Source organism: Poecilia formosa, unplaced genomic scaffold (assembly GCF_000485575.1).
Source record: "Poecilia formosa unplaced genomic scaffold, Poecilia_formosa-5.1.2 Scaffold361, whole genome shotgun sequence".
Classification (NCBI taxonomy): domain Eukaryota; kingdom Metazoa; phylum Chordata; class Actinopteri; order Cyprinodontiformes; family Poeciliidae; genus Poecilia; species Poecilia formosa.
In genome coordinates, this window is record NW_006800300.1 from 547,406 (window position 1) to 559,062 (window position 11,657).

The 11,657-nt window shown below is 39.8% G+C and overlaps 1 protein-coding gene across 1 annotated transcript in view; it reads right to left on the reverse strand.

Moving 5' to 3' along the window:
- Positions 1-11,657, reverse strand: part of LOC103153785 (calcium/calmodulin-dependent protein kinase type IV) — a 26,685-nt gene that overhangs the window by 7,390 nt on the left and 7,638 nt on the right. The window contains exons 4-9 of the mRNA XM_007574814.2: positions 11,312-11,394; positions 9,857-9,929; positions 4,502-4,592; positions 3,579-3,653; positions 2,595-2,670; positions 1,266-1,392 (exon numbers count right to left, since the gene is read on the reverse strand). Coding sequence (XP_007574876.1) covers positions 1,266-1,392; positions 2,595-2,670; positions 3,579-3,653; positions 4,502-4,592; positions 9,857-9,929; positions 11,312-11,394 — 525 coding nt within the window. The remainder of the gene's footprint in view (positions 1-1,265; positions 1,393-2,594; positions 2,671-3,578; positions 3,654-4,501; positions 4,593-9,856; positions 9,930-11,311; positions 11,395-11,657) is intronic.

An 11,657-nucleotide genomic window follows, 5' to 3' on the forward strand; every position in this document is an offset into this window, starting at 1 on the left:
TGTACAGTCTCAGGGTGCTGGATTTGGGGTGGAACCCTCCATGCATGGTTAGTAGCTTCCGAGTCTTAACATCCGTAGCCTTCATCTCTTCCATTGGCCATATATATATATATATATATGTGTGTATACATTATATATAAACATATATGTACACTACAAAACAAACAAAAAGCAAGTAAAATGCAGCAAACAAAAAAGAGACGCAAACAAAAGTCCCTCCTGCTTTGCTCGACCAAAACAGCAGAAGATGCCTCAGCACTGCGGGATGTTGTTGATCAGATCGATGGACTATTGACGTGAGGGCTCGACAGACAAGGATTCGCAAGTAAGATGGACACAATATTGTGTATATTTTGTGATTAGAATATTATTTTACTGTATTTATGTCCACCGGCGAAATACCAGCTAATGCTAGCTGGTATAGCGCTATAGTGCTTGGTGTTAATCCCCCGATCTGAAAGCTAACCGAGATTATCTTAAAAAGTTTATTCTCTAACATTGATTTAGATTATCTGATACAAGAGCCTATACTATAAAAATGAAACAATATAATATATATTATAAAAATCAAAACATTACATGTTATAAGATTCACCAGCAAAGTTTACACAGGTGGCAATGGCTATTATTTATTTCACTCTGTCAAAGTAAGATACATCCCAAATCTCCCGCTTTTGTTTTGAAGGTTTCCTAAAGACACGACGTGAGGAAGAAGGGAGAAATAGACAGATTCACTGCACAGCACGGATGAATCTCGGATCGGATTTTGGACCCAATCACTCTTAAGCTAGAACTCGTCGGCTGGAAAACATGAAAAAACCTGTGTGTGTGTGTGTGTGTGTGCGTGTGTGTGTGTGCGTGTGCGCGCTAAACATGTATAGCCTAATATTATTCAGTATTAATAATTGTTTATTTATATTTAGATAAATATGTATTGATAAGACGAGAGCGGTCCATTAGGCGTCTGTCCTTTTATTATGTCTGAGAAACGGCCCGATCTCCGGAAGACGGGCCCTTCGAAGGCCACGAATATGGACGACCAGAAGAGAGAAGCTGTTTGTTTGCGTCTCTTTTTTGTTTGCATGTTTTCTCTGTTGCTGCGCATTTGCACCTGTCGGCCACCGTACAAAACAGACCAAATTGCTAATTTATTGCGAGCGAATGCAAAAGAATAAAGATTTTCCGACATGTGGCCACTTGGGGGCTCCATAAAAAGTACTAAAGAGTTTAAAATTCAGCTTTGTTGCAAAATGTGAGGAACTTACCAGGTCCTTGGCATTGAGGGAGACTTCGTCCCACCACGGAGACACAAACTCGTAGTCGCAGTTCAGGATGCGGCTGTACATGTACTGGTCGCCCCGTGGGTCAAAGAACGGCTCAAAGCCGCAGAGTCTGGCAGACAGGAAGCAGAACTTTAAAGCTGACCGGACACCTCCACCGGCTGTCACACAGAGAGAAAACTCCCTGAATTATGGAGCTGTTTGTTAGGTTACACCGTCAAAAGTTGGCAGCAATAATTTGGGTTATTAGGGGATTCACCTTTTTTTTAAGGTTTTGTTGGCTCTAGTGGCCTTTATTTGAAAATAGTTTGACAGGAAAGAGGCAAATGTCACCAGGCCGGAATCGAACCTGTGACCACCAGCATGACGACTAAGGCTTCAATACATGGGTTGTGCTTTTCCCCTGCACCACCACAGCACCCTGAGGATTCACTTTTTAAAGTAACATTTTCACCATTCATTTATAAATATTCGTGTTTTAGGCTTAATGTTTCATTACCAAACTTGATGAAGTTTGCTTTAACTATTTAACTTGGAGCTAAATATTTAACTGTACATTAAATATTTAGTTAGCAAGCTAAGCATTTGGCTCTAAAACGAGTTTTTAAAAGGGTTTGCAAAAGCCAGCTTTTATTTTGATAGTCCACCTTTGGCTATAGCATATTAGCTAAATATTTAGCTTAGAATTAAATATGTAGTGTCAAACTACAGATTTAGCTCAATATATAAATATTAGTTTTATAACCTAATCTTGTTAATTAGTTAGTTTCAAATGGTGATATTTTAAATATAATCCTTTAATTGTTTTCCTTTTATGACTGGCTATAATAACCCAGATTTCTGCCTGATTTTTGACAGTGTAGCTTACAAACGGATTATTGTGGATTATAACCACAATTTATTCATGGAAAATTCAACCACTCATATTTTTATTGAGCTCTTATGGACTAAGCTATTAATTTATTCCATGGTTTTTCACGGGGTGTCCAAACTTTTTGTCACGTTGGTCAAAATCATTCAGTCAAAAGTACAGAAAAAAAAATCTTGTAGGAAGTTACTCATCATAGATCTGAACCTTAAAAATGATTTTTGATTCAGATTTTATTTAATCTGACTCCCGTTCCAACGAGTAAGAAAAGTCTAGAAGTGAATTTTAACCGACGGTCCCTGAATGCATCGTCAGGCTCCATTAGAACCGACTTAATGTCTCTGGAGGCGATGCTCCGGTTCACCCCGTGTCAGCTGATGATGAATCAGTGTGTGTGTGTGTGTGTGTGTGTGTGTGTGCGCGTGCGCGCGAGTGCGCGGACTCACAGGATGTACAGGATGACGCCCACTGACCACATGTCCACCTCGGGACCGTAGGCATTTCCCCGCAGGATCTCTGGAGCTGCAGGCAGAGGGGGCGGTTAGCGGTTAGCGACTAGCGGTTAGCGTCCAGGTGGCCGACAGACGCTCCGGCCTAGAGGTCTGAGAAATCCCACAGAGCAGCGGCTGCAGCGACGCATCGCTGCCCACCTCCGCATGTCAGCCACACAGGTGAACGCAGCAACACACAGACTGATGGAAACACTAATTCAACTCAGAAAGTGTTTCATTTCTGATTAAGGATCAATAACAGTGGGATTTTAATGCAGAATATTATGATCTACACCAGAGGTGTGCAAACTTTTTCTAACAAATCGTCAAATCCACAGCCAAAAAACAAAACATTAAAAAAAAAAGTTACTTGGAAATTTTGGTATTTCAAGGACTAAAATTACAATAATTCATATAAGTAACAAAAATAACAAAATCAGAAAAAAAAATTTCAATAGAAAACTTATGAAGCTTTAATAGAAACTGCAGGTGTTTGAGTCTGGTGAATTTCTGGTTAAAACATGTTTGTTTTTCATTCAAGGGGTAAAAAATCCAGAAATTTTACTCAAGTAAGAGAAGAAATACTTTAAAATAAAATTACTCAACTAAAAGTAAAAAGTGCAGCATAGTAAAAATACTCCTCAAAGTACAGTTTTTTGTTTTGTTTTGTTTTTTTCAAAAAGTTACTAAAGTAAATGTAACCAGTTACTGCCCAACGCTGGTTGAGAAAATAACATTATAAAGCTGGAAAAAGTGGATTTTACGATACTGTCCCTTTAAGAGCCAGGGAGGAAAGCCTGAACAAAAATGAAGGTTTTGGTTTTGTGTGAAGTGATTCAGAGTTGGGACTCGGACTCCTCTTATCCCGGATCAAACATGGCTGCCTGCGAACCTCCCCAGGTTTCATTTATCCCCATCAGCGTCTCGGCTTTTACTCACCGCAGTAACCCGGAGTCCCGCAGACCGTCTTCATGGTCACCTGGTCGTCGATGATTTTGGAAAGGCCGAAGTCGGCTGTGAGAAAGGAAAACATTTGGACCGAGCCGAGTCGCATGAACATGTTCTTTAAAAGTTGAATCTAGTTTCTATTTCGGGCCTCGGCTGTGAGGAGAATGTGTTTCTCTGCAGGAGGCAGAGCGGCGCCTGTTGGCCAGCGGCTCGGCGGCCATCTGGACGCGGACCGGCTTCTCCACCAGCCAGCCTCCGCTCCTCAGGCTGAAGCACGGCGAGATGCTAATTATTTAACAGTTCTACTGAGAGCTGTGTTTATTTTTAGAGAGCGAAGGTAAGCCCTGTCGCTACATAATGACCTGCTAGTTTGTGAATTTATATTATGATTTAATTTTATCTCCATAGCAGCAGGATTTCTGCAGCCACCGCAGAGCGTTAAAATATTAGATTCTCTTATCTAAAAAACACAACATTACTGACCAACCCTCCATTTTACTACGGTTTCCATCTGTCAGAGTTGATAAAAACTGAAAGCCAAGACTGTAGGAGTTTTTCTATCGCATCATTTCACTATTTTAACATCCATCTTTACGCCGATGACACGTACATGCTGAATGGGCCAGCCAGTAAATTTGCTGGACAATAAATTGTAGTTATTGGGATAAATGATAATATTGCTGTTTTAAGATTTTTTTGACATTTACAGAGTATTTTCCTTAAAACTTAACAGAAAACAAGAAACATCTCCGTAATTAAACCAATAAATTAGTGAAGGTCGTTCATTCTGAGGTCAGGCTGCTTCGTTCTTCATTTTGATTTATTGATCTTCTTGAACCTTCTAGCTGCTGGTTTTCTTTTATTTCTGGACATGTAGAAGTGTTTCCCAGCAGATGCTCGGTGTGTGTGGTTACCGATCTTGAGCGGCGCGTCCAGCGACAGGTCGGCGTACAGCAGGTTCTCCGGCTTCAGGTCACGATGGACGACCCCGTTTCCGTGCAAATACTGAAACACACAGAGAAACATCTTCAGATCGGCCTGCAGCGGCGACACGACGGGAGCGAAGGGCGGAGAAGTCTGGGCTGCTGGAGGCTTGTGGGAGGATTTGGCCGATGGAGAGGAAGGAACCGACGTGGAGACGGTTTGAATCCAACCTGACAGCTTCGTTCAGGTAAACGGCTGCCTCACCTGGGCCTCTTCTGTGTCTGAGAACTAAAGACAGCAGCTGCTGACATCAAAACACAAACAGTCTGAGATTTTACCTGCTCAGGTATCCGGATGATATTTTTTACTCTAAGTGACGTCTACAAATCATTATTTCAGTAATTATTTCTAACCTGGGTCATATTTGTGGGCTTTCAGCTGTTTTAGGTTTCTGGTGGCCATTTTATGTTTTATTTTAAAGAGGATTTATTTATTTTGCTAAATTCACATTTTCCATGTTTTCATTCTTCCATTTGGGTTTCTGCTGCTTCTAAAAGCAGCTAAAGCATAAAAACACCCAGCTGCTTTTCAGGCAATAAGTTCAGGTTTTTCTGTGTCTGGAAAACTAACCATTTCAAAACTTCCCAATCAAATCACTGTTACCTAGCAACCCTAGCCAAGCCCAGCCCGTTTGGTCAGCTGTATTCACTGTACAATGGCTGCAGGAAAAGACAAGAGTTTTGTTGCTGACTTGTCATCCAGAAACCACTTTCTGTGTTCTTGTTGGTTGTGCAGGAGGCTCCACTTTTGCTTTTTAAAGATGTGCGGTTTTATAATTGCGTTTAAATTTTGTTCTTGGACGTGTTTGTTTTATGCTGAGCTCAGCTGCTCATCATTTATTTTACATGATTTTTTCTAGTGATTATTTTTCAACACAGAAGCTGCTGAACCTTTTCTGGATTCTTTCTCGTCTGTCTGTGAAGTTTGGCTGCCGGCCGCTGTGAAGGCTCTGACTCTGGAGACAGAACCAGGATTATGGACTGAGCCTCGGTGGTTTCTGGGTCTCTTTCATCCCGACTGATTCCAAACGTTTCAGTTTTTACTTTAGATTATTCTTCACCATGTTTTATCCTCTCTTGTGTTTCTCAGGATTTGCAGATATTTTCACCTTAAAGTTTGTTTTTATTGTGATCCTGAGAATCATTTCAGCTTTTCTTCAGACATTTCTGGGTTTTTCTAAGCTTTAAAACAGAAAATGTTTTATTTTTCTGTAAATGCAGTTCAAGATGTGTTAAAACTCCTAAAGACTAAACCTCACCAAATTCTCCTTTTTCATGTCTAATTATGTTTCCGACCAGCTAACAATTAACCTAATTATACGTGGGAGGTTTATTTTGTTAATATTCGCTTGATTCTGTCCTCATTTTTTTAAATATGCTGCAGGCATCAAGTGCGAGGCGACATCAAAAGAATATTTCCATGAATCTAATTAATTTTTCTCGTCCCAGATGGATAAAAGTCATCGCCTCCATGTTGGGAAGCAGCTATAAAAAGATGCTGTTGTGTTTCTTTCGCTGCAGATTAGCGCCACACTCACAACAAACACAACGGCGGAGTAATCCCAACACACACACACACACACACACACACACACACACACATCAACACGACAAGCTTGCACACGCAGAAATAAAGAGGCGTATGTTTGGTAAATGTAGGTCAACTGTGGGATGTGTGTGTGTGTGTGTTAATCCACTCTGGTTTTAATCTGTTGAGCAGCAGGATGGAAGCTGCTGTTACATAAGCGCGCCGCTGCTGCAGCTACCAGACTTCTGCTGCGGCGGCGGCTGGTTTAGGCTCCGCCCACATTTACAAGCTGTTTATTTGGCTTTGTTTGACCTTTATCTATACAGGATAAATCTCATTGAGAAATAAATTAGTAACCTGTTGCAACATGACTGCTTAGCTAGATTTAATTGGAGATAACAATAGGACTGAAACGATTAATCATGATTAATCAATTATTGAAATAATTGTCAACCAATTTTGTAACCAAGTAATCGTTAATTAGAATATACAAACTCACAGAAATGCTATTTACTGAAAGAACAGCGCACTCGGAGCAGCAAATGAAACAAAACGGTACAAAAAAATAAACATTTTGGATTTAAGATAAAAAACATTTTAGCTTCACTTGGTTCAAATTCTGTAAAAATAAATCACTCTTTTCTCTACGCAGTTATTACTGAGTTAATCAATAACTGATAGAGCTGAGCTTTTCTCATGCTGATTTTATTTGTATTTTTTAGCTTCAACTCAAATCTTTGTTGCAATCAAATGTTCACTAAGTAAAATATTAACTTTTGCATATAAAAAGAATTTAATTATTTGTTTATTTGCATCTTTTGTAAAAACTTTAAATGAAAGATATGCAAAATTTGCCAATTTTTTTTGTCCGATTAATTGTCAGAATAATTGATTAGTCGTCAGAAGCAGCTCTAGATTAACTAGATGAAGAAGGATTTTAACCTGAAAGTGTTGGATTCATTATTCACTGAACGTTTTCCTCATAAGATCCACCTCTTCCCTTTTTACCGCAGAAACAACCGGCCGATTTGGGGCGTGAACTCCTCCGACCCTCGGCCGGTTGATATTTGGCACCAGGCTGTCTGCAGCAGACGCTCGAGGAGCCCAGATCAGACGCTGAGACGTCCCAGAGGCTTTTAGAGCAGAATCAAAACCTTCATCAACCGTTTCTACAGTCTGGAGAGAAGAAAATTCAACCTCTAACGGCAGCTTCCATACTGAGGACGTTAACAAACATTAAATTATAATAAACTTAATTCAGCCGCAAAAACATCTTCTGAAAAATCATGACTTTCAGTTTGAAAACACAGCCGCAGAAAACTGGCTTCAATAAAAACGTAACACATCAGAGAATAACACGTTTAGAAAAACTGGACGAGGATTTCAGCTCATGAAGAAGCTTCCTGCACAGAGCCGGCCCAAAGCACAAGCAAACAAAGTGGCTGCTTAAAGGGCCGGTACGATGTGGTTTCCAGACACATAATACAATTGAGAAACTTTCAGCTGCTATGAAGAAGCCATATGTCAATTATGACTTACAAGAAATTAGACTTCGTAATTTAACGTCTTCAAATTGGGTCTCTGTCTCTTTAAAACCTCCTGCTCTTTCTGAAGCTCCGCCTTCAGGAAGTCATCCCAACATAGCTTCTCTGTTAACCCTTACACTACGTTTTTACCAGCGTTGCTCTGAGAAGCAGCTCCTATAACGAGATCAGCACCAGGTGTTTGCTAATTGCTGCTGGCTAGTCTGAAGGAGATGAGGGGGAGACGGATAACCTGTGAAAAAAATACTGTTGTCGTTTGAACAAATCCATCGCTCCCGTCCAGACCAGGGTTTTAGTGCAATCGATCATTCTTCTGTACACGCTGCTCACATCCTCCGTCTTTCTCTTTTTCCCTGCTACGCTACAGTTACTTCACCTAAGTAGGCCTGTCATGAATGCTAAAGCTAGTTAGCATGGCCACTGATGACTGCAGAAAAATGGGTTTCCTGTAACGATGAGTTGTTTTCAGCAAATACGCTAGCATGTTTGACAGCACTGAGACCCTCCTCCTGGCTCTGATCAGTTGGTTTTGACCAGTCAGAGCTAGCAAGCATTTAGCTTTCATGCTAAACGATTAGCATATAGGACATTTAAGTCATCAGTGCTGTTTGTGGTCACAAGCATTAACCATCCAACTGCAAACACTGAAAAAAGATAAACGTATTCAGGCTGTCGTCTTCAGAACGACTCAAACCAATTTGGTCTGAAGAACAAGAGCTCTGATTGGTGGAAACAAGAAGTCACTGGAGCACAGTTTTTGATTCGTTTACGTTCAAGATCTGATTATGGATGGATGGATGGATGGATGGATGGATTCTCTCTCTGTTTCCTGATCGTCCTTCAATAGCCGCTGCATGCTAACCTTTAGCTAGCGTTTAGTTAATTCTGTTTAGAAACATTCAGTGACTAACCAGCCAATCAGAGCAGACTTCCTGTCTCTGACTTCCTGAATCAGATTTCAGCCATGTTTCTGTTTCTGCTGCTTCTCTCGGCTTCCAGTAGAAAAAACACCACCGATCTGTCTCCATGGCGGGAATCACAGCCTCCCTCTAACGCCTCTCAAGGTGTTGACAACGTGTTTCTTTCACACCGGCGCCGCCGTGTTGACGACCTGATGGAACATCGGCGCCTCACGTCTAAAAACAGCCCGTTTAAAGGTGGAGCTTGGTGTGAAACTGTGGAGGCGCCGCCCTGCTGGTGGGTGTGAGAATACAGTGAGCCAATCAGGATGAGAGGAAATGAAGCTGCAAAGCAGCTGCAGTCATGAAAACTAAACTCTGAAACAATCATGAAATCACAGAGACAGGAGCCGATCAGAGGAAATAAGTTCCTATCGATCTTATTTAGGGGGATCAGAGTAAATGGGGATAATTACTATGGGATGCCATTTAGAAAGTTACACAGTAAAAAAGCAACATGATTAATTTGGGTTATTTATCCAGTTTTATCAGTAGAAAATTGAGCTTCACTGTGATATTTATTCATTTAGAAATCTGTTTCATATTTAGCAAGCCAAATATTTATATTTTGTTTCTAAACTAAATATTTTTAGCAAGCTACATATGTATTTAGCAAGTTAAACATTTAGTTAGCAAGCTAAATATTTAGCTGGCTTCAAAGCTAAGTATGTGGCTTCTCAACTAAATGTTTAATGAGCTAAATATTTAGTTAGCAAGCCAAGTATTGAATTTCTAAACTAAATATTTAGTGTGAAGCTAAATGTTAGATTTCTAACTAAATATTTAGTTTCTTTACTACGTATTTAGTATGGAGCTAAATAATTGACTTAGAGTTAAATACTGACTTTGTAAACTTAATACATAGCTCCAAACCAAATATTTAAATTCTAAACTAAATATTTTTTTGAAGTTTTGACATCTATGAATGAATGAATAACCCGATGATAACACGACTTTGAAAAATGAACTTCCTATTTTTTCTGCTGCAGGTTAAATAATCCAAATTATTTATGTTCATTTTTAACTGTAACTCTACGTGCATGCCACATTTTCAGATTTTTTCTTTTCATCTTTAAAAAGATGCAACAACATTGCATCATTTTTCCCCATTTTATATTATGTTGATCTGTCATATGAAATCTCTGAAGCTTCTGGTTTTAATGTCATAATTCTGCTATAATAATGTGGAATAGTGAAATGTTTTGTGTTTCTCTGCGATGTTTTTCTGAATGATTCATTTGATGAAATATCTTACGGCCACAGCTTCCAGGATCTGCTTGATGACATGCGCTGCGTCTCTCTCGCTGTAGTATCCTCGCTCCACAATCCTGCAAACCAACAAGAAAAATAAATTCAGCTGCAGGACGCAGAGACGTGCTAATCCTGAGCAACAACCTTAAAATCACGTCACCAGATTCTGAAGAACCAAACTCAACATGGCAGCTTTGGTACCTAAATTGGCCTCATAACTGCAGAGAATCTTGCAAATGAATAAACCCAGTAAAAGAAATAATTTTTCATCTAACCCAGTTACTAAGACTAAAGACGCAACTTCTGCAGTAAACTAACCATGGCAACAGAAACAGCGCCTGCAGCTGCAGGTGGAAATGAAAACAAATAAATCCGCCAACATAAAAACAGCTTCAGCTCTTCAAGCCAAATTTAACTCATAACTCAGATCCAAACCCAAAAGTATTCATACCCCTTCCAGGTTCAGGTTCAAACTATTCATTTTACCATCGTGTTTCTTCAATGGGAAATTGTAGGTAGAAAAAAAAGGAGTAAATCTCCAACAAAATATCCCACATTTTTAGAACTAAACAAGAAATTTTCTCATTATGAGAAGTCAAAAATTTGCTAGAAAAAACTAAAAAAAACAAAACAATTTAACTTAATCTCAGAAAAAAATCTTGACATTTTCTGAGTTTCAGAAATGTCCAAGTCATTTCTAATAACTTCAGAATCTGGATCTTTTTTTAGTAAAATATCTGCAACATTATCATCCATCAACAGTTTGAGCTGACCAGGGAACCTGCATGGCTGCATCTGCAGCTTCAAGGAGACCTGTGATGCTTCCTTCAACAGGCTAGGATACGGCCTATACAAAACATCTTACATTTTTTTTGCATAAAATTATTCTTACATAATCAGGCCTTAATCTGTTTTAGGGCCTTTGTCACTTTAAATCCTAATAAGCTGCTGCTGGCCACGCCCCCAACTCAACCTTTGCCCTGGCATATGAGAATGGATGCAAACAGATGCACAATTGTAGAACTTTGAAAAGCATTAGCAGAGCCGCCTGCGCAACCAACAACAATGCAGTATGTGGTTTCTGGATGGTAAGTCAACAACAAAACATTTGTCTTTTCTAGCAGCCATTGTGCAGCATATACAATGCTAAAACCAGCTGGAGCACAGCTTGGGTTGCTAGGTAACGGACAGAACTCTGCCATGGTTGCTAGGTAACGGCGCAGTGCCAGTCAAATGTGACTTAATGTTCTGGAGGTTTTTGAAACGGCTCAGACACCAAAGAACATTAAATTATTTCCAAAAACAACTGAGTGTTTTTTTTAAGTGCTTGTTGTTTTTAGAAGCAGCTGAGACTCAAATGGAACAAAGAAAACGTACAAAATGTGAATTTTGCACAATATGTCGCCTTTAAGCAACAAACCAGTTGAACGTCAGGGTGTCGGCCCGGTTTGGTTCTTACCGGTCGAACAGCTCTCCGCCGGTCACCAGCTCCAGAACCAGGGCGATGTCGGTGTCCGTCTCAAAGATCTCCTTCAGCTGGATCTGAAACACAGAAACAAAGGCGCCGCTCCAGTTAAACCAGTTAAAACCAGATAAAACGCAGGTTCCTTTAAAACTGTTGAAAATCTTCCAGGTAAATTGGATTAATACACAACCAGGATTTGATTCAACCAATCAAATCCAAATAGTCTTTCCAAATCTGGATGAATTTGGTAAACAAATATAGAAATCTATCCATCCATCCATCCATCCATCCATCCATCCATCCATCCATACATCATCCATCCATCCATCCATCCATCCAT